This window comes from Sebastes umbrosus, chromosome 7 (assembly GCF_015220745.1).
Source record: "Sebastes umbrosus isolate fSebUmb1 chromosome 7, fSebUmb1.pri, whole genome shotgun sequence".
NCBI classification, from domain to species: Eukaryota; Metazoa; Chordata; class Actinopteri; order Perciformes; family Sebastidae; genus Sebastes; species Sebastes umbrosus.
The window spans coordinates 32960334-32983947 of record NC_051275.1 but is presented as its reverse complement, the minus strand read 5'-3'; the positions used below and the strand labels follow the sequence as shown (position 1 = coordinate 32983947).

The 23614-nt window shown below is 42.3% G+C and overlaps 1 protein-coding gene across 7 annotated transcripts; it reads left to right on the top strand.

Annotated features, from left to right (window-relative positions):
- The first annotated feature begins 699 nt into the window (after positions 1-699).
- Positions 700-23592, top strand: cep295 (centrosomal protein 295). Of its 7 annotated transcripts, XM_037775494.1 has the most exons (30): positions 700-1122; positions 1960-2160; positions 2434-2558; positions 2639-2732; positions 3930-4046; positions 4137-4277; positions 4602-4785; positions 5032-5205; positions 6205-6414; positions 6900-6997; positions 7191-7397; positions 8629-8705; positions 9695-10457; positions 10539-10718; positions 11370-11553; positions 12700-12939; positions 13015-13251; positions 13375-13475; positions 14326-14422; positions 15492-15698; positions 16036-16184; positions 17030-17480; positions 17894-18058; positions 18824-19251; positions 19882-20052; positions 20138-20198; positions 21545-21880; positions 22845-22941; positions 23281-23380; positions 23483-23592. In XM_037775494.1, the coding sequence occupies exons 1-30, from the start codon at positions 1024-1026 to the stop codon at positions 23519-23521; spliced, it is 5733 nt and encodes a 1910-aa protein (XP_037631422.1). In that variant the 5' UTR covers positions 700-1023; the 3' UTR covers positions 23522-23592. The 7 variants fall into 7 exon arrangements, with proteins under 7 accessions (XP_037631422.1, XP_037631417.1, XP_037631421.1 ...); XM_037775489.1 differs by having other exon boundaries at positions 3933-4046; positions 9695-10718; XM_037775493.1 differs by having other exon boundaries at positions 9695-10718; positions 11370-11544; positions 12742-12939.
- The last annotated feature ends 22 nt before the right edge of the window (positions 23593-23614 follow it).

Below are 23614 nucleotides of genomic sequence, written 5' to 3'. Positions count from 1 at the left end.
AACAAAAAGAAACAAAAAAAAAATAAACAAAAAAAAATAATAAATAAAAAAATAATAATAACAATAAAATAAAAAATGCATAAAAAATAAATATAATTGAACTGAATGGACTGTAATGCTGTGCAATATGCTGCCTTCCACTGTGTAATTGTCTAAAATATATAATTTTTTTATTTTTTTAAATATTTTTGAGAGTTACAAGTTATTTTAACATGGTCATGGAGCATATATATATATATATATATACTGTATATTTGTATTCTGGGGGTATCGTTCCTATGCAGAGGATAGTTTAGTTTATTTATTGACTACACTGAGGGTGTTTTATATATGTATTTATAATATATTTTAATAATTTATTTATTTATTGTGTTGAGTTGAATGTGCTACTTATTTTGTACTGTAATTACCTTGTGCCTTTTCTGCCTTTTTTCTTTTCTTAAAGCTGACTCGGTTTAAACTGCTCAGAATTCACATGTGCTTATATGTGACAATGGCAAATAAAACTCTTGAATCTTGAATAACGGCTTTAATTTAGCAGTTTTAGGTGCTTTATGTTACTTTCTTTCATGTTGTTTAAATTTGTTATTTAATAAAATTTAGTTAGAAAATTCGTTTAGACGCACATATTGCGGGTAGGAACTATGTTTAGTGTTTGGTCGAAACCAAGAGGAATTCTAATCAGCAAGGACCGGGTACGGCGGGTGGTTCAAACAACCGGATGTGACGTTTCGGACAGACCCGTTGACTGGTTTGTTTTGGTTCTCAGGTTGGCATGGAGCTGTAATGACTAACAGATAAACAGCGTTATGGGGTTGAGTTGGTCTCTTTTCCGAACTATTTACATGATTTATTCGCTTTAGTTTCAAACGTTTATCTTAAATGTCTCGTTAAGTCGCTCTGGCTGTGAAAACCTTCAACACAATGAAGCTAACAAGCTAATATCCGGCAGCAGGCTAACAGAGCTGATAACGTGAAGCTAGCTGCTGTTTACTGTTTAATGTTCATCAATATCTGAAGAACATGAAGAGAAAAGTGGCCAAATTAAGACTGAGCCCCAACGAGGAGGCTCGGATCATACGAGAGGAGCACGAGAGGAGGAGGAAACTACGAATACAGCAGGTGAGCTGATATCAGGTGATAATAATGATGATATATATATGTATAAAAAAACATTTGTAGACAGTTATGAGAGGGAAAGACTGACTTTCCTACTAAGATTGAGAAGTAGGCTAGTTTATACATGGAAAGATGGAGAAAACTGATAACATATCTGTTGGAATAAGGAGCTTGGTGGCCCTGCTCATCCTCACTGCTGAAAGTTTCATTTACCTTCCTTTTCATTGTCTGTTTTGACAATCACTGATAATTATATGCAGATTATGTGGAGCTATATAAAGACCCACTGTCCATAATCCATAATATGCAATGTTGCCTGGATGTTACTGTTCTGTACTATTGTTTTTGACAAGAAGTGCACTTCACTGTACACCAACTGTCTATCAGTACTACTCAGCTGTAATTCATGCTGTGCAATATCATTTTCCACTTGTGCAATTTTGTTAATAGTCTGTTTATTGTCAATACTGTACATACTGCTCCTTTTTTTATACTTCCTTCTATATAAATGTTTCACATTTTGTTACACTTTGTTTAGCTCTTTTTTTACTGTGTTAGCTGATGCATCTTGTTTTTTGCACTATTCCCTTTGCTGCTCTACCCTGCAAATTTCCCCACTGTGGGACTAATAAAGGAATATGTTATCTTATCTTATCTTATCAAAAAAATGATCTTCTAATAAAATCTAAGTGTAAAAAAAGCCAGGTCTAATTTAGTTACGTTGGCTTGCAGTCAGGGCATTTTTTGAGCCACCTCTATGAAAAACACCCTCTGGATAGTTTTCAAAATCAGATGTGTTAAGACTGAGCATGCAAGTATGTATTTTGCATTGATCTCCAGGTGCGGGAGCAGCAACGGCACATCGCGATGCATATCCGCCGAGAGGTTGAGCGGAGACGGCAGCGTGAGCTGGAGCAACTGGAGGAAGAGCTGAGGGAGGACTGGGAGCAACAGCAAAGGGACAAACTCCACACACTGCAGAGGCTGTACGAGGAGAGCCTCCAGCTTCTCGGTCAGGGACACAGGAGTGCAAAAGAAAACGTAAGATAATACCTAAAACAAGAAGCTATTACCTTCATTAGCTGTTTGTTGGCGAATGAACACAATACACCCGTTGAAGCGGTCACAGAGTTAGTTGCTCGGTGGAAACAAGATGAATATGGAGACACTGAAACTGAGGTTAACATCAAACCAAGGTACAGCTGAAACCAAAATGTGAACAAAAACATCACATGATAACATTCTCACTTGAAGATGAATACAGTGTCCAAATCATTTAATTTTTGTGTGCTAATTTTGATTTATTTGCACAAGGAACCCGACTTGGCAGCCATAGCTCAGCGGGAGGTGGAAAATCACGTCAAAGCAGAGGAGCGCTTTCGAGAAGCCCTGAAGGAGCTCAAATCACAGAGACTTAAAGATTATGAGAGGCAAAGCCGGTAAGCAGCATCACAAACATTTGCTCGAAAGACATTTGTGAATTTGATCACATGAAGTCTATTCATCTGCTTGTCTGTAGATCCGTCCATGCCAGGAAGAAGGCTCTACAGGCGGAAAAGGAAAGATCAGCAAAAGTGGCAAGCCTCCCACCCCCTCTCCCAAACCCCATTCAGGTGATTTGCCCCATCAGTAATATTAATCACACTGTTTTCCTGCTGGCCTGAGAAACTGCCTGGAAAAGCTAGCTGACTTTTTAGTTCATGGTAAGAATCAGTTTGGCAAATTGCCGTAAGGGTTTCACAGAATTAAGTTTGGGCTAAGTGGATCAGTACGGAAATGTGGCTGGTGATTCGAACATCTGGAACCAGGTTAGTCTGTGTGGGTACAAATGCCTGTTCACAAATCATGAATGTTTTGGCTTAGGCTTGATCTCTCTGTTTATCCTCCCAACACACAACTAAGCATTGCTACCAATCTGTCCTGTCCTATCCTGTTTACAAAATATAAAACAAACATTACAAGTTACAAAGTTTAGGTTCTAGGTGGAGTAGGGCTGTCAATCGATTAAAATATTTAATCATGATTAATTGCATGATTATCCATAGTTAATCACGATTAATCGCAAATTATATATCTGTTCAAAATGTACCTTAAAGGGAGATTTGTCAAGTATTTAATACTCTTATCAACATGAGTGGATAAATATGCTTGCTTTATGCAAATGTATGTATATAATTATTATTTGAAACAATGACGAATATTGTCCAGAAACCCTCACAGGTACTGCATTTAGCATAAAAAATATGCTCAAATCATAAAATGGCAAACTGCAGCCCAACAGGCAACAACAGCTGTCAGTGTGTCAGTGTGCTGACTTGACTATGACTTGCCCCAAACTGCATGTGATTATTATAAAGTGTGCATGTCTGTAAAGGGGAGACTCGTGGGTACCCATAGAACCCATTTATATTCACATATCTTGAGGTAAGCGGTCAAGGGACTCCTTTGAAAATGACCATGACAGTTTTTCCTCGCCAAAATTTAGCTTAAGTTTGGAGCGTTACTTAGCCTCCTTTGCAACAAGCTAGTATGACATGGTTGGTACCAATGGATTCCTTAGGTTTTTCTAGTTTCATATGATACCAGTATCTCCACCAGCTAGCTTTACTTTTAAAACTGAGCCCGCTACAACCTAAAAATCACAAGTTGCGTTAATGCGTGAAAGAAATAAGTGGCGTTAAAACAAATTTGCGTTAACGCGTTATTGTGGCGTTAACTTTGACAGCCCTGCAAAATATAAAACAAACTTTCCAAGTTACAAAGTTTAGGTTCTAGGTGGAGTCATGGTAACATTGTCTTTCTTGTTCTAGCAGAGCATCGATTCCAAGAAACCACATGTAGTAAAGAAATCTGATGTGAGTGCCTTCGCTGCCACGCATTACCACATGCCTGAGAGCGCAGTGGACAGAGAGGCGGACACAGAGCAGGTAAACCTTCCCATTATTGTATGCACTTCACCCTAGAGTTTGTTTGTCTCCCTCCTATCAGAGGTATCTAATCTGTACCTGTGTCTGCAGCCTAATGCCCACGAGGGAGCTGAGCTGGAGGGGAGGAGACTGCAGGACGTCCAGAGGGAGGAGAAGAGGAGGAGAGAGGAGCAGCTTGAGAAGGCTCGTCTCAGAGGGAAGGAGGCTCTGAGGAGGGAACATCTCGTCCAGGTACAACACACCTGTTACCTGAAGAGCAGATAGACGCCAAAATTGTTCACATGTATCTGGAGATAATTATAATAACTGCATTACAGTAAAGTAAAGTGTTCTAGCTGTTCTATTATTTGCCTTTTACACTTCTTATACTCACTTATATCCACATTACTGATGATTATTTATCGAAAATCTCATTGTGTAAATATTTTGTAAAACCACCAATGGTCAGCCCTACTATATCGCCGCAATATCTATATCGAGGTATTTGGTCAAAAATATTATAATATTTGATTTTCTCTTTCTTTTGCCTGATCTGTTTTTGATGGTCTCCTTTAGGATCGTGAGCGCTTGCTTGTTGAACTGGAACACATGCAGCAGACGGACCTGCTGAGGAGGAGACAACAGGTGTCACAGATGCCTCCTCAGATCTTCCAGCCTCTCTATAAGAGACAGGAGTCGAGGGAGGACTACCAGAGGGAGATGGAGTTTGCCTTTGAGGACATGTACACTGGAGAGAGGAGTAAGGACTGTTCAGCTACACAGTGAATGTGTTTTGTAGCAAGTAGGCACAAAAACAAGTATGGATATCGGATTTCAGTACTTGTAGCTTTGTTTAGCACCATGCACGTAATTCTGAGGTAGACAGAAGGTTCATTGTATTGAGCTTTATTTGTATTTTCGCAAAATAGCCTCTATGCTTAGGTGGGAGATAAAGCATACATGTTTCAATTGGGCCTCTTTAAACCTGGACTGTGTCTGATCCCAGGGGTTAAAGGTGACCTGGTAGTCCAGCTGGTACCAGAGCCTCTGCCAGCTCTGTCCACCAGCAGCCAGGACCAGGAGCTGGACGTCACACTGGATGAAAACGCAACACAAGAAAAAGGAAACGCACACCATGACACGGAGCAGGAAGCTGGAAGCACGGAGCAGGAAACTGAAGGTGAACAGAAGCAGCAGATACACATACAAACATAAATTCATGAGTTTTTAAGGGTTGTTACAAGATTTGTTTAAAAGAAATTACGGTTACTTTTTGGCATTTACACCAAATCAATACACAGATCTTGCTTTACTGTAATATATTATATTAATTATGTAAATTCTCTAGTCAAAGACAAGCTTCTTACAGCTACCAGCCCTGAATACAATCTGACTGTCCTGTATGATAACTAGGGCTGTCCTCGAACAAAGAACTTCTTAGTCGACTAACATTCCTACTGTAGTGGATTCCTTCTGAAATCTAATAGCCACAGTAAACACCGTACAGACATCGTGTTTTATTTGTTTTACTCACGTTTGATGGACTTGTAGGTTGTTTGTGACTGATGTTGATGAGTTGGGTGATTGAAAGTTGAAACTCAAACCAAATTAAAAATTAAAAAAAGCAAACAAAATTAAAATAATCAAATAAATCAATCTATTTTGGTTTCTTATGTTACATTCATGTTTAGGTTACGGTTGAGAGACTCGTTTGGCGTCTTCTTCTTTCCTCACACTTGGCTTGGTTAATTTGGCCGGTATGTCATGTATTGCCGATATTTCTTTCCTGTTAAACTAAAAGGCAACCACTAGGTGGCACAGATAACGTATTTACTCCTTTTTATTAAAACAAAAAACTGGTTCTTACAGATACAATGTTGTCATCTAATCGATTAGTTGATTTAATTGACAGATCTGTAGTTTCTCCACAAAAGCACCTCTTTATATCTTGTGTTTACCAGAGATGTGCTCATTAGCTTCTTGGAAATAAATCAGTCAGCATTAAAAAGCATAAAAAACAACTAATTGACTAAAGAAATCTTAATCGACTGGACCAAAACAGCCGATAAGACGACTAATCGACTAAGAGGCGGTGGCTCTAGTGATAACCTTGATGCAATTTTCTTAGAAGTCATCTTTACCGTGCCAGATCTGCAATCAGCGTTTTCTTTATCTGCAGTGGAGCCCTCCAGAGCTGCTCCTAGACAGGCGCTGAAGAAACTCCTGGATCGTATCAGGACCCAGAGGAACCAGTGGACCGACCACAACAGTTGTGTACCTGCAGCCGATTCACCGACCGCCATCAGCGGTCAGATCCCAGAGCGAGACTCAACCATCGACACGGGCTCTCTGACAAGCGAGGAGAAGGAGCCGGCTCACTCACCACCGGGTTCGTAGTCATCAACTGTAATAAAACTAATCTAGAAGGCCGCGCACAATGTAATAAAATCGCTATTTTGATATTACAAAAAGCTGCAACAATTAGTCATCTAATCGATTAGCCGATCGGCAAAAAATAATCGCCAGCTATCTTGATAATCGATTAATTGTTGATGTTTTTCAAGATGATTTTCTCAAATTTTTCATTAAAAAATGTCAGAAAATGCTGTCGTCAGGGTCTCAAATATGGAGATCACCCGCTGAATATCTTTGGGTTGTGGACAAAACAAGACATTTAAAGATCACCTTAGGCGTTGAGAAACTGGGATGGACGCTTTTCACTGTTTTCTGACATTTTATAGACTAAACAATTAATCAATTAATCTACAAAATAATTGGCAGATTGATAAAAAATAACCGTTCGTTGCAGCCCTACTTTTATCGTTATCATGTTTATTTTTTGCTATTTACACTCATTTATTTATTTTCGACCAGCGTTGGAGACGACAAAGCAGCCAGCTTCAGCAAATCCTCGACTTCCTGATGTTCTTGCCAACAGAATCAAAGACTTTGAAGAAGAACGAAAGAAAAGGGTAAATAACTGCTCGTAGTGTCTCGCCTTAAAATAATTAAATTATAATAAGCAGAGAGTTGATTATTTAGGGCTGAGTTTTATGTCACACCGAGATACCAGTAATTTGAGCTGTGTTAGAGAGGTTACTCCTTTCATCATCCACCTTTTAGATGTAGGAATGTTTTTAAATCTTTTTTGTTGTTGTTGTTCAGGAACAGGAGCTGGACAGGGAGAAGCAGCAGCAGCTGGTTTTGCTGCAGGAACTGGAAGAGCAGAAAGCGAAACTGGAGCAGATGCTGCTTGAAGCTCAGCAGGAGAGAGAAGATCTGAAGGCTGCTGTCACCCAGCGGGTACTTGTTAACCAACCACAAGTACCTCTCCATGACCAGGAAGTCACCTCTGTCCCTCCAGTCACTGAGGTAGGCCCTTTGATATCAAAGCTGTCCTCAGTTAAAGGGTAGCTTCGGAATTTTTCAACCTGGACCATATTTTCCCATGTTTTTGTGTCAAAGTGACTAACGGGGACAACAGGTTTTGAAATTATTCAGTATTGAGGGAGAACGCTGCAGACGGCAGCCACTAAACGAGCTGTAATGTAATCATTTGGGGCAACCTGGCACCGTCAGTTTACGTTCACTAAAAGTTCTGTTTTTTGCCGCTGACAGGCTCAGATTAGTATTATATGTGTCTGACAACATTATGGAAAGAACCCTACAGAGAAATAAAACGTTCTCTATTGGCAGAAATGGAATATAATATTAATAAGTATGTTTTCAGAAGTGTATAATCACCTAAAAATATTAATCGTTGTGTTTTCGTTACCTTAGAATGAGACGTTTCTATCTACATAGGGAGCAATAATAACGCGTTAACGCAAATTCGTTTTAACAGCACAAATTTCTCTAACGTGTTAATGCAACTTGTGACTCAGTTTTAAAGCTACAGCGAAGATACTGGTATCATATGAAACTAGAAAAACCTAAAGAATCCATTGGTACAAACCATGTCATACTAGGTTGTTGAGAAGGAGGCTAAATAACGCTCCAAATTTACGATACATTTTGGTGAGGAAAAACTGTCATGGCCATTTTCAAAGGGGTCCCTTGACCTCTGACCTCCAGATATGTGAATGTAAATGGGTTCTATGGGTACCCACGAGTCTCCCCTTTACAGACATGCCCACTTTATGATAATCACATGCAGTTTGGGGCAAGTCATAGTCAAGTCAGCACACTGACACACTGACAGCTGTTGTTGCCTGTTGGGCTGCAGTTTGCCATGTTATGATTTGAGCATATATTCTTTATGCTAAATGCAGTACCTGTGAGGGTTTCTGGACAATATTGGTCGTTGTTAATTGATTTACAATGATATCTACATACATTTGCATAAAGCAACATATTTGTCCACTCCCATGTTGATAAGAGTATTAAATACTTGACAAATCTCCCTTTAAGGTACATTTTGAACAGATAAAAAATGTGTGATTAATCTCGATTAACAATCATGCGATTAATCGGTTTTAAATATTTTAATTGATTGACAGCACTAAAAATGACATATTTTGCATTCAAGATATCCTATGTACAGTGTGATCAGTATAGTAAAATGACTTCAGTGATGAATAATTTCTACTTCTGCACTCTGCAGCTGGTGCGCCCTGCAGGTGAAGACGACCACACCAGAAGGATTAAAGAATATCAACAGAGGCTGCTGGAACAAAACCGGTTGGTTTAAAGCCTGAAGATAAACTACTTTTTTGTGTTAAACAAGTCACTTTTACCCCTTTCACTTTCTAGCCAGTTATTCTTGAAAATATTTTAAAGGGTGTAAGACAACTTTTTAAAAAACTTTATCTCAGCATCTCTCCCTTTAAGGTACATTTCGAACAGATAAAAAAATGTACGATTAATTTGAGATTAATGGCGATTCAATATTTTAATCGATTGACAGCCCTGATTCAAATATAAGTGTGCGTGTTTGTTCCTGAGCGATGATGTGAAATAACCGGACCTGACGTGTTTTTAATTCAAACACGGTTCATGATGGTTTCTACACTTGAACTGAGCTCATTGAGTCTGTGTGTGTGTGTGTGTGTGTGTCTGCGTGTGTGTGTCTGTGTGTGTGTGTGTCTGTCTGTGTGTAGTGAATGTGTATGTAAGAGTGTAAATCTTTGCGTGAGTGTGTGTTTGTTTCTGAGCGATGATGTGAAATTACCGGACCTGAATTGTATTTAATTAAAATACGTTTCATGATGGTTTATACACTTGAACTGAGCTCAGTGAGTCTGTGTGTGTGTGTGTGAGTGTATATGTGTGTGTGTGTGTGTGTATGGGAAATACGTTCCTACAACTTTCCTGCATTTTCTCACCCAAAGCCAGCTCCAGAGGCTGCCGGTGAAGTGTTGGTTTCAGAGGACATCAATCAGACCCGCCTCAAATTACTGGTGTCCCTGTTGAGAGCTATAGAGGAATCTAACGGAGGGACGTTGTCACACCTAGAAGAGCCTCAGAAGAAAGATGGCTAGCCAGTTATTCTTGAAAATAGATCTCAACAGTTGACAAAATAATTCACTTAATAATAATTCACTAATTTGTTCTGTGTTACACTATACAGTATTTATACAGCTTTAGAGGATCTAAGTATAGAGGCCGTCGTATGCTGTAGATTGTGACTGAGACACTGATATTGGGCTGTATCAATGACAATATTTCAGGATTCACCAGAGGTCAGTGGAGGTGGCTCGTCAGCGCCTGGAGGAATACCAGCGAGCTCTACGGATTCGTCACAACATGACTTCAGGACTCATTCACCCACATCTGCGCGGCGCTCCGTCTGTGCACCTTCCAGCTCCCCTGCAGCTCCCTACAGCTCCTGGAGTGTCTGCATACATCCACGCTAAACCACAAACCCCCGTGGAAGTTCCCACAAGAGAGTTTGACATGTTGGCTTCATCTTCACGACTTCCAGGCTCCAGTGCAAGCGTTGGCTCCAAGTTGCTGCCGGATGAATCTATTTCGAGCGATCCCAGGAACCAGAGACCGGACGTCACTGCCTGGCTGACTGACAACATAATGGAGAGAGTAACGGAGCATCTTCCTGAGAGAGTGAGACCCTCCTCAGAGCCACTGCCTTACAAACTGTTCACAACACATCACTCAGCCAGCATCCCGCTCCAGCCGACCTCTGATCCCATCCAAGCCGTCAGCCCGAGCATCACATATGGTGCACCTCTGGTTCCGGGCCATGCAGAGGTTAAGCGTGGCTCCCTGAGGACTGGGTCCCTGAGCTCCAGAGAGGACGACGACATGGAGAGGCAGAGACGAGAGCTGCAGGAGGTCCAGAGACGGGTGCTGCAGCAGAGGGAGGCGGCGGCGGTGCTGCAGCAGCAGAGGGAGGCGCTGGCGCTGCAGCAGCAGAGGGAGGCGGTAGCGCTGCAACAGCAGAGGGAGGCGGTGGCTCTGCTGCAGCAGAGGGAGGCGGTGGAACTGCAGCGGCAGCAGAGGGAGGCGGTGGCGCTGCAGCGGCAGAGGGTGGCAGCGGCGCTGCAGCAGAGGGAGGCGGTGGAACTGCAGCGGCAGCAGAGGGAGGCGGTGGCGCTGCAGCGGCAGCAGAGGGAGGAGGTGGCGCTGCAGCAGCAGAGGCAGCAAGAAGAGGAGAGGCAGAGACAGGAAGTGGAGATCGAGCAGATGAGGTGGCAAAAGGAGACGTTGCAGGCTCTGATTGATACTGATGCACAAGTAAGTGAGGGGACTATTACTGCTCCGGTGTTTCTGTTACAGTACAGTAGACCACTGGTTCCCAACCTGGGGTCCAGGACCCCACTAGGGGTCGCCAAAGTTGCACAGGGTGTCGTGAGGCCTTCTTGATTTTGAAGGGTGTAAGACAACTTTTTAAAAAACTTTCTCTCAGCATCTCTCCCTTTAAGGTTCATTTTGAACAGATAAAAAAATCAATATTTTAATTGATTGACAGCCCTGATTCAAATATAAGTGTGCGTGTTTGTTCCTGAGCGATGATGTGAAATAACCCGACCTGACGTGTTTTTAATTCAAACACGGTTCATGATGGTTTCTACACTTGAACTGAGCTCATTGAGTTTGTGTGTGTGTGTGTGTGTGTGTCTGCGTGTGTGTGTCTGTCTGTCTGTGTGTAGTGAATGTGTATGTAAGAGTGTAAGTCTTTGCGTGAATGTGTGTTTCTTTCTGAGCAATGATGTGAAATTACCGGACCTGGATTGTATTTAATTCAAATACGTTACATGATGGTTTATACACTTGAACTGAGCTCAGGTAGCCTCCGTGTGTGTGAGTGTGTGTGTGTGTGTGTGTGTGTGTGTGTGTGTATGGGAAATACTTTCCTACAACTTTCCTGCATTTTCTCACCCACAGCCAGCTCCAGAGGCTGCCGGTGAAATGTTGGTTTCAGAGGACATCAATCAGACCCGCCTCAAATTACTTGTGTCCCTGTTGAGAGCTATAGAGGAATCTAACGGAGGAACGTTGTCACACCTAGAAGAGCCTCAGAAGAAAGATGGCTCCCCTCCGCAACCGCCATCTAACAGTGGTGAGACAGGTAACTGGCATGTCAGATTGCAGATAGTTTTTCACACCTTTTTAACACAATTTATATGTACCTGCTGAATGGAAAACTTTTTCCACTTAATTTCATTTTCTTTATCTGTGATCTTACCAAAATGTCTTCCGGTCAAAGGTACCACGTTGTCCCTTTCTGCTTTAAGTACCGATTAGCAAAATTAATTGGATGGATTTACACATTTCCCATTAAAGGAGCAGTGTGTAACATTTTGGGCAATTTATTAGCAAAAATGGAATATAATGTCCAATAGCTATGTTTTCATGAGTGTATAATCACCTGAAACTAGAATGAGTACTTCATATCTACATAGGGAGCGGCTCCTCTTCACGGAGTACGCCATGTTGCTCCGCCATGTTTCTACAGTAGCCCAGAACGGACAAACCACACACTGGCTCTGGAGAGAGACTTTCATGTTTTTACGTTACCTGAAGGCCACCGTAGTTCTCCGACACGCTGGTGAAACTGTGGTAACGTGAGTGTTAAACCGTGGTACCGCCAGCCGCCGTCTGACTTCCATTGCTCCTAAATGGTATTATTATGGTATGGATAGCCTCTGAGCGAGGCGAACTGCGTTACCAGGGTTTTGCCCTCGGCGGCTCACGTAACCGCAGTCTTGGAAAGGGAGAAGTGAGCGGAGAGGTACACCAGGGCTCAAGCTTAAAGTCGTCCCGTCATCCCTGGGCTGAAAAAAATCGGATTGGGGAGGATGAAAATTAATTTTGGGACGAGAGTTGGTAGAAAAATACACGTTAGAATGAACGGCGATGAAAATGACTGCATGTTTTGTGTAGCGCACAGTTGTTATTAAACCTGCTTCACAACATAAAAACGCACACACAGCACATACCGCCAGCCTCTGACCTCACAACAGCCACAGTGGCAACAGGGAATTACCGTTATTACGATAAGTTCTGTTTTTACAGTTTCTGGCTGTGATAAACAGTTTATTTTTGTCGATTTATTATTATCAATTTATTCTAAAAAGAAAACATACCTTTCAACCCACCGGTGGGTTTTGGGGGTTCAGAGGAATGCAGTATTATAGTTCTGAATCAGTGATGGCGTCGCACTTCCATTATAAATTAAGCGGCATACACTTAAAGTCGCTCTAAACCCCTACAGCTTCATCAATATCGTGGAGTAATTTTAAAATTTTCCATGAAGATCTCATCTCTCAGAGCGATGTTCCTGCTGGACCTGCCCTGGCGTCAGTCCTCCCCTCAGGACTCTTCCCTCCTCCTCGAGCAGCAAAGCCCCCGGTGAGCCGCGTCAGGCTGGGCGTCATGGAGATGATGACTGAACAACATGAGCTGAGTGCTATTCAAGAGGTGGAGACACCAGTCAACACCAGCCAAGTCACAGGTCTGCTCCGCCCCACAAACACATGGTAACGAGCTACGGAGAGGAATATATCAGTTGATTGTTTCCTGTCCCTAGGCCCGGAGGACACAGTGACGGTTCCTTCACACACTCTGGCCTGGGCTCAGCAGGAGGATTCAGAATCGTCGGTGGCCTCTGACAGGACCCCGCAGACACCCTCTTGGTCCAGCAGCGAGCAGCGGACTGCTGAGCGATCGACCGGCTCTGAAACAAGATCAGGAACATCCAGCCCTCTCGTCTGGAGAGAGAGGCTGCTGATGGGGGCAGAAACATCTCCAGAATCCTTAGAGTCTGGTACGTAGACGGCAGGGGATGAGATAAACAATACAGATGGGAGGAAAATGGCAGTATTTGATTTTAAAATATATTAGGAAGAAAATGAAGATATTTCCTCTTGGTTGGAACATTGTTTTCCAGATTCAGCCCTGAGGAGAATCTCAGTGCTTTCCTCTGACTCTGGGAGAGGAGCCGACGACTACTCTGGTCCTGCAGTCACAAGCTACAGATCCCCCACAGAGGTAACCCGGCCAGCTGAAGATGTTTTGAAGATGTTGCTTTTTTTGGCATTTTCGCCGTAGATGAGAGTATAAATGAGAGAGAGAGAGAGAGAGAGAGACATTACTACCACAAGGCGAAACCACAAGGCGAAACACTCTGAGGTTCACATGCTGTGGATCAATGATGAAAATTAGCCAAATCTGAGAGCCTGAGCAGCATCTGCCTCAGTCTCTGAAGATGCTTGAGAAGCTTTTACTTTGTGTGTCTGCCTGTATGGAGTGAATGTGTGTGTGTGTGTTTCTTTCTTTACACTGAGCGATGATGGGAAATTCCTGGACCTGAAGTGTATTCAATTAAAATACGTTCCATGATGGTTTCTACACTTGAACTGAGCTCAGTGAGTCTGTGTGTGCATGTACATGTCTTTAAACCAAATACACATTTAAAAGTAATTTTGCCACAGGAAGTAACTTTTGAATTAAAACGGCTAAATAAATAAATTAGAATCTTTCTCTAAAAATATGTGGAAGAAATTTGAATGGCTCCAGTTTTAGCTGCTTATATGACAATTAGCAGGGACCTTTCTGCATAATGAGTGGGCTACTTTTACTTCAGTAAACGGTTTGAATAATACTTCCAACACTGGCTAGAATATGTACATATTGAGCCATAAAATCTTCAAATATAAGTGTGTGTGTTTGTTTGTTTGTTTGTTTCCGAGCGATGATGTGAATTTACTGGACCTGAAGTGTATTTAATTAAAATACGTTACATGATGGTTTCTACACTTGAACTGAGCTCAGTGAGCCTGAATCTGTTATGTTTTTATCTCCTAACACATTTGTGTTTTTCTGTATGTGTGTGTGTCAGTCTGCACACAGGACTCCTGATTCTGACTGCCCCTCCTCCACCACCGTCTCCACCGGCAGCTACATCACCACCGATCCTGAGCAAAACGTGAACACTGGTGAGGGACAGCAGCAGGAGAGCGCGGCGCTGTAGCACACGCTGCTTTTGTCGTGGTTTGTTCCTGATTCTTCCACCATGTGGTTGATTTTTGCTTTGAATCTTGTGAAATCTAACAGAAGCTGGAACAATGAAGTATTTAAATCACCTCACCAACATGAGTCGGCTGGCTCTTCGTTATACACTAAACAATCGTGATTAGTTGCGTCCGGATATTTAGCATTATTGTGGGACCTGTTGGAATGTGCTTCAATTCCGTTGAGAGCTGCTGTGCATGAACGTGGTTTATGTTTCTCCCTCTTTAAAGGGATAGTTTGGATTTTTTGAAGTTGGTATGAGGTACTTATCCATAGTCAGTGTATTACCTACAGTAGATGACGGTCGGCACACCCCCAGTTTGGAGAAACAGACAGGAGTACCAGCTCGTGAACAAAGCAATGTACTGCTGTGGACGGGGGCAGCAGCTAAACAGATTTTAGACCCCTAAAAAAATCAGTTTAAGTGTACGCTATATTTAGAATATTTTCACCGCTTTACCGTAAAGGCCAAAGTCTCACAATAACACAAATAAACGAACCAATCAAGGCAGCGGTAGACCAGCAACTCCTGTGTTCTGTGTTTTAAAATTACTGTTTTTGTCAAAGGAGTCTGGTGGCTTTGAAGAGAGCATAGATAGATAACGGCTTCTGTTCCCCGTCAGAAAGGGCTGTCTGACAGCACGGTAAAGCGGTGAAAATATTCTAAATATAGCGTACGCTTAAACTGATATAATTTTTTTGGTGTCTAAAATCCGTTTAGCTGCTGCCACAGCAGTACATTGCTTTGCTCCCGTGCTGGTACTCCTGTCTGTTTCTCCAAACTACTGTAGGTAATACACTGACTATGGGTAAGTACCTCATACAACCCCACTTCAAAACACCCAAACTATCCCTTTAAGAAGACAATATGAGATGCTGTACACATGACCCATAATGTATACTATACACCAGACAACATGCTGGTTGTGTTTTTAACTTTATTATAGCCTAAATCTGTTCTCCTCTGTTTTTCTTCCCCCACTTCTTCATCAGATAATTCCTCACCTCTGAGACGAGGAGCATGTTTACTCGAAGTCTCCTCTTCATCTGGTCAGAGCATCTGTATTGAGGACAGCTCGGCTGCAGGCCGTCCTGGTCTGGCTGTAGACTCTCTGTTTAATAACAGCAGCATCCAGAACATCATAGACCGATACACAAGGGAGCTTAACATCTCCCTCAGCACCGCTGGCAAAACCACAGGTATGCTACACATGTAATACAAGAATACCCTCTCTCAGCTCGATAGATTGATGGCAGTTGCCACATCTGTGTCCTGGGGACAGATGCATAAACTTAGTTTAGTGGTGCCTTCAAATGAAACCCGTGAGCTCGTGTTTACAACACGGGAAGTCGTGTACACAACATGCTTGGCGTTCAAGTGGTTAAGTCGTGAGATCACCGATGAACAATTTGTCATTTGTCACATGTTTTAGTTTGAACCTGTCAAACTCACTTTTTGACCATAAATCAGTGTTTCATACCAGAAGACTGCATCATGTTAGTAAAGTGTCTTGTTTTTCTCTCTGCTGGTCTGCAGACAGTGAAGGCTCATACGTGGAGGAACCCGGCTCTTCAGTTTCTCAGCAGTCTTTGGCTCAAGTCTCGGAGAGGAGAGGGGAGGATGAAAGCTCTACGGCTCGTCGGTCTCTTTCCTCAGACACTGCAGAAGCACAGAGGAGTGGCCTGGTCAGTGACTCACAATCCACAATTGTTATTTTTTAATTAAAAGTTTTAACACTTGAAGTTTTAACGAATAAAGAAGATACTGGTAATATGAAACTAGAAAAACTAATGAATCCGTCAGTACCAACCATGTCATACTAGCTTGTCGGGAAGGAGGCTAAATAACACTCCATACAGGAAAAACTGTCATGGTCATTTTCAAAGGGGTTCCTTGACCGCTGACCTCTAGATATGTGAATGTAAATGGGTTCTATGGGTACCCACGAGTCTCCCCTTTACAGACATGCCCACTTTATGATAATCACATGCAGTTTGGGGCAAGTCATAGTCAAGTCAGCACACTGACACACTGACAGCTGTTGTTGCCTGTTGGGCTGCAGTTTGCCATGTTATATTTTTTATGCTAAATGCAGTACCTGTGAGGGTTTCAGGACAATATTTGTCATTGTTTTGTGTTGTTAATTGATTTCCAATAATAAATATATACATACATTTGCATAAAGCAGCATATTTGCCCACTCCCATGTTAATAAGAGTATTAAATACTTGACAAATCTTCCTTTAAGGCACATTTTGAACAGATAGAAAATGTGCGATATATTTGCAATTAATTGTCATTAATTATGGACAATCATGCGATAAATCACGATTGAATATTTTAATTGATGACAACCCTACTTGTTAACAATTAACAACAACAAACTTGTACTTTAAAGAACTGCAAATTGTATTGTAAAGTGTGCTGATTGATGCAACTTGTTTGACTCATATTCTAAATAGAAATCAGTTCTAAATATTTTTGTTGTAAAAATACCCAGCATTCAATCGATGTTTTGTGTTCGCTACAGGACAGGGCCAATGCAGTCAATCCAATCCTGGAGCACTTCTCCGGTGAGGACCCATCACTTGCTGAGGACTCTTTCAGACCTCTGATTGGCCAACACACAGACCAGTCATCCTGTCTCGCTGCTGAGCAGAGGGACTCGACCATGGAGCGACTGGTCGGTCAACCGTCGGCTCACTCGTCGATGATTGGTCAGCTACCAGGTCCGGCGGTTTCAGTGAGCTTCGATCAAGGTGGATGGGATTCTACTCTGAGTCGGATGATTGGTCGGCTCTCCCATCAGTCCAGCTCTCATTGGCTGAGTGGTGGGCAGGACTTTTACGCAGGTCAGCTGATGGGTCAGGTGCCATCGGATCAGTCGGCCACATGGCTGGATGGAGGCCCGGAGGAGAGCCGGATGAGACCGCTGGTCGGGGAGCTGGATGAGTCTGCTGGCCAGCACAGTGGAAGCTCAGGTAAAAGAAGGAGGAGCTGAAACGTGCAGTCAGGTATATTATATCATAGAACCAGACGTTAAAATCTCTTAAGCCATTAACCACAGACCTTATTTCAGGCATCTAACTAAAAACTCATTCAAAAACCCACTGACTTTCAGATGAGGGAACCAGAAGTGCTAAAATGCTAACTCATTTCTGGGTTTTAGGACTCCACCTATAGCACTCTATTTGCAAAGAGGACTTTCTACAAGCTAAAAGCATGAAAGACCATTTAGACATATAGAGTAGTGCTCTCACACATCTGACTGGACACAATCGAGCTGTTGTGGCAGCAGATTACTAACCTTTTAACGGCAGTCTTTGTCCGTGCTCATCCACTTCCTCAAAGTAGGAAAAAAAAAGTTTGTCATCGACTCATCTGCTGTTTGTAGGTGAAAGAACACACGTGGATCTTGGTGTCTCAACTGATGCCAGTGTGCCGTCGTACCCAGCGTTTCCTCCCGAAGCCTCATCTCACAGAGTCTCCGTCCAGGGTGTGAGTCCACATCCACGGGACCAAACCAGTCCAGTGGACCTTGACACAGAGAGGACTGAGGGTGAGCTATAAAACATTCAAGTAGTTACAGTGAATTCTGAAATGACCTTTATGGTGGTTTGATGTACCAGAGGGAGAATATCATGATCATGCACAATATGTATATCTATCGTCTGTTTGTAGCTCAAGCCAAGTCAAAGTTTGATTTAGGAAACTTGAAGCAGAAAAGAGTCAAATGTGTTCATGCAGTTCTTTCTGCTACTAATATCTGAGCCAACATTCACCCATCTTGTATTTCCATTAGGGCTGTCAGTCGATTAAAATATTTAATCACAAATTAATCGCGTATTTTTTATCTGTTCAAAATGTACCTTAAAGGTAGATTTGTCAAGTCATCGATTATTTTCATTGTTGATTAATCTGTTGATTTTTTTCTTGATTAATCGATTAGTTGTTTGGTATGTAAAATGTCAGAAAATGGTGAAAAATGTCTCCCAAAGCCAAATTATGACGTCTTCAAATGTCTTGTTTTGTCCACAACTCAAAGATATTCAGTTTACTGTCATAGAGGAGGAAATAAACCAGAAAATATTCACATTTAAGAAGCTGGAATCAGAGATTTTAGACTTTTTTTTTCTTTAGAAAATGACTCAAATTGATTAATCAGTTATATAAATAGTTTGTGATTAATTTAATAGTTGACAACTAATCAATTAATCACAGTCGATAATGAAAATAATCATTAGTTGCAGCCCTAACGGACACTCGGCCTTATCTCGTTATAAACTTAACTGTGCTTTATGTTCATGTTTATCACCGTCTTTAGTGTTTCCAGGCTCAGACTCATTCCACCCGCTGCTGGCTGAGGTCACCCACAACGAAACCGCAGACCCCTCCACGATCTTTCACCTGCCCGGACACGATGAGCCCGCCTCCCCTGCAGGGGAACGCAGTGTTTCCACAACCAACACTGATCCTTCTGTTGACTCTGAACCGTCACCTGAGCGCATCAGAGCAGACGAATCGTCCAACTGCGTGGCAGCTTTCCCCTCCTTGCATGAATCCTTCTCCCAGCTCATCACCTCCCAGTGCCGTCCCCATGAATCTGTCCTCGTGGTGTCTCCCACCACGAGGACAGATGTGGAGCTAACCGCTCTGAGCCTGTCAAATTTAACCATGTGTGATGAAACACCTACTGTGGGAATGCCGCAACCGGAGGGAGCCGCAGACAGAAACATCTCAGATATGATATTGGTATGATTGTGTTTTCTTGTTCACTTTGAAAAAGCATCATCTTTCAGACATTAAAGGGATAGTCTGGGCAGTTTGAAGTGGGGTTGAATGAGGTACTTATCCACAGTCAGTGGCACGCCCCCAGTTTGGAGAAACCATAGACTGTATGTAAAGATGGACGACATGACAGCTCCCCAATAGTGAAGCCAAAACATCTGGATCGCCACCTGGTGGCTGGCTGCAGTATAGGTCATAAATCCCGCCCCTTCCATGTTAGTGGATGGGACATGAGCCAATAAATAATCAAAGTACACGACAAATAAATTCTTTCTGTCATTTAACGTAGTTCTTATCACACTGATGTTTGTTCAAGTGTTGATTTTTCTGATAAGTTTGGTTTTAATTAGTTATATGATGCTATAAAAAGGAGGGCGTGCAGACTGTCATCTACTGTAGGTAATACACTGACTATGGATGAATACCTCATACAACCCCACTTCAAAACACCTGAACTATCCCTCTAACGTCACAATTTATTTTGGAAAATGACAGTTCTGTTCTGTTTTTAAACCTTGTTATCCTTCGTTATTATAACTTGTGTTGTGTGTCATTAGCTGAGTTGTGTGTTTGTCATCCCTCCTTGTCTGTCAGGAAGCTGCCAGTGAGAAGGGGATCCTGGAGCAGTCAGAGATAACACTAGTGAGCCTGGCAGACACCACAATGGAGGACCAAGAGACCTGCATCACTGAAGAAGAGGGACTCCTTGAAGACAAACCTTCAGATGGGGTGAGAGAGGAAGGACAGAAAGGCCGAGAGACAGAGGTGACTGTCTACACATATTTTTGACTTTTTGACCTCAGCAGCAGGCGTCTTTATGGTCTCTGAACACAAACCTTGTCTCCTCCAGGGGTCCGAATCCACGTTATCACTGGATAAGACTCCAGAGAACAAGAACCGAACACATCCAGGTAAAATCACAACAGTTACAGACTGAATGTATCCGATACTGTTGGGGGCGCTGCATGCGTCAGATCGCTGAATTGTGAGGAACCTTGCTTCTGATTTAAATATGGATGTGATCAGGAACAAAAACGTAGCAGTAATCAACAAACAAATTAAGCAAAGGTGCCATGTGCAATAGCTGGCGACATGCTTCAAACCGATAGGAGGCAGCATTTCACCTCCTCCAAAATTCAACCAAACTGCTGAAGAAGAAAACAGGCACGTCAAAACCATATCGACACCATTTGCAGTTTTTTCGGTATGGTTTGTGTTGTCATAAGTTGTACTAAAGATGTTACTTACCAGTCTAAAAGAAACGTTCAGCATCAAACCTCATCTCTTTACTCGCCAAGAGCTGTCTGCAGTGGTGGAACGCCACGCCAATGTTTACCAAAGACCGTATATTGCTAAGAAGGGTAAGGCAATTGTTCGTACCATTGCAACGTCGGTGCCCAGCAGCAGGAGACGCCTCTGCCATTTTGGACTGAAAGCGACTTTACTAAACCAAAATTCTGTCCAGATCTTACACATTGCACCTTTTTAAAGGGACTATTTGTAACTCTGTACGCGCATAAATGTAGTGGGTCGTCACACATGCGCGCTTCCATATGCGCGTTCGCTTGTAGCCGCTGTACACTCCTCCTCTGCCTGCTCGCCTTCACTCAGACAGCTCAGCTCGCTCCACCTCTAGACGTGAACGCGCGCGCACTCCACACTGCAGAAGAGTTAGTTTAGCTCTGAGAATATCTAGTGAATGCACAGGGGACGTTTGTACAGAAATAACTGCTGCAGCTCCTCCAGACCAACAGAGGTTTTCCGTGTCTTGTGAAGTGACAGAGCTCTACAGAGATTTACGTAGGCTTCTCGTTACCGACCGGTGCCGGTGTCTCCTCTGCTCTCTCCGGCTGCGGGCGGAGAGAGCAGAGGAGACTCGCTGCAGAGCTCCGCTGCATCAGCCTGCACTTAGGCAGGAAAAGCCAACACTAGGATCAGATCTAAATCATTTTCTTGGAGAGACCTTCGTCTGGTCAGCTAACATTACTGCCAAGCAGCTGAAATATAGAGTGATATTGTGGTTTTAGCTGACTTGTATCGCCTCACTGTTTTGAGCCATGCTCGTTCAGGTATATTTAGAGCGAGCAAGCGCGAGCCCGACGCTGACTTTCGTTGATTTCACGGCCACAGGTGTTGCTGTTAAGAAGCATTTCTGAAAGTTACAAATAGTCCCTTTAAATGCATCTCAAAAATCTTTTTTTTTTTTTTTTTTTGCATCCTTTACATTGTAAACTTGTGAAACTCTTCCCATCTCTAGATTCAAAGATGCTCCTGGAGTTTCAGCGGGGTCCGAGCAGAGGCCTGCAGGAGGTCCACCAGCAGAAGCGCAGAGCGCTGCTCGAGAGATCGTCCCGCAGGGTGGAGCAAATCAAGGCCAAAGGGGCTCTCGCCAAGATTCAACCTGAGATCCGAGCTCTGTCTGAAGCCAGAGAGCCGTCTAAAGCTACGCAGCCTCAACCAGCCACCTGTAAGACAAAGTCCGAACCTCAACATAAGACTATTGCCAAGTCAAAGGAAGGGCAGGCTGAGCCGCATCTAACTACTGAGAAATCTGGCTTCATCAAGCTGAAAAAGCCCCAGCTTCCATCTCCAGGTACTTTAACTTTATACCATTTCACACTTTGAGTCATATCACTTTAAGTTGCACGAGCATCACATTTGTATTACGGTGGAAAAAAATAGACAAACCAAGCAGGCCCACACGTCAGAGCTGTTTGTTTAGTACCTTGGAACGAAGGCTGTCAATCGATTCAAATATATTATCGCGATTAATCGCATGATTGTCCATAGTTATTAGTTATATACATAGTTACATAGTTATCTGTTCAAAATGTACCTTAAAGGGAGATTTGTCAAGTATTTAATACTCTTATCAACATGAGAGTAGGCAAATATGCTGCTTTATACAAATGTATGTATATTCGTTTTAACGCCACTAATTTCTTTAACGCAACTTCAGATTTTTAGGTTGTCGCGTACTCAGTTTTAAAGCTAGAGTCAAGATACTGGCATCATATGAAACTAGAAAACCTAAAGAATCCATCGGTACCAACCATGTCATACTAGCTTGTCGCAAAGGAAGCTAAATAACGCGGAAAAATTGGTCATGGCTATTTTCAAAGGGGTCCCTTGACCTCTGACCTCCAGATATATGAATGAAAATGGGTTCTATGGGTACGCACGAGTCTCCCTTGTTATGATTGAAGCGTATTTTTATGCTAATTGTAGTACCTGTGAGGGTTTCTGGACAATATTTGTCATTGTTTTGTGTTGTTAATTGATTTCCATTAATAAATATATCCATACATTTGCATAAAGCAGCATATTTGTCCACTCCCATGTTGATAAGAGTATTAAATACTTGACAAATCTCCTTTTAAGGTACATTTTGAAAAGATAAATGATGTGTGATTAATTGTGATTACCTATTTTAATCGATTGAGAGCCCTAATGCATTTAGCAAAAACAAAACAAGTACCTGTTTCATCTGAATGTGAGTAAAGTGGTCAGCAACAATCTGTTTAAACAGTTAGTGAAATTTCTTTGTGTTGCCTCAGTGAGTGATTCCAGGCTGAACCAGGTGGACGAGGTGAAGAGCTGCACACCGGAGCAAAGGAAACAGGATGTTTCTAAGATGCACCAGAGAACTCAGAGGTACTGCTGTAATATTATTAGCTTTTAACCTCAACACTGTCTACTGTGGAGTAAATGTTGCTTATACTACTACTACTACATCCCCCCTACTACTACTACCACTACTACTACCACTACTACTACTACTACTACTACTCTTACAATTTAAAGGTCCAGTGTGATAGTCCAGTAGATAATGCCTCATTTCAGAAAACTTGTAATACAACAAAAATAATTGTCTTCATGGTTCAAGTTTCATGGTGGTATCTATTATTTTTTTACCCTATTCCCCTGGGGTGTCTCCTTAAAGAGTCAGTTTTGTAGGGTTAATCCTAAAACATGATTACTTGCATTCTGCAGACTGTACGAGCAGCTGGAGGAGGTGAAGCATCAGAAAGCCATCAGGAACAAACAGGAAGCTTACGCAAAAAACAGACTGAAGGCCAGAGAGTTCCACAAGGTAAAACACTTGAATTATGCTTCATTATTATTTTTTTTGGAAATATGCTTCTTACAGAACTGCGAGCACCAAACTATGTTGTTTTCTACCATCTCTTCACAGAAAACCTTACAGAAACTTCGTGCCAAGCAGACTCTATAGTCACTCTGAATGTAAATTTAAGTTTATTTGTAAAGTTTTATCAATAAAGCATTTTAAGATATTTGAATCCACTTTTTGCTCTTCTGTTGCTAA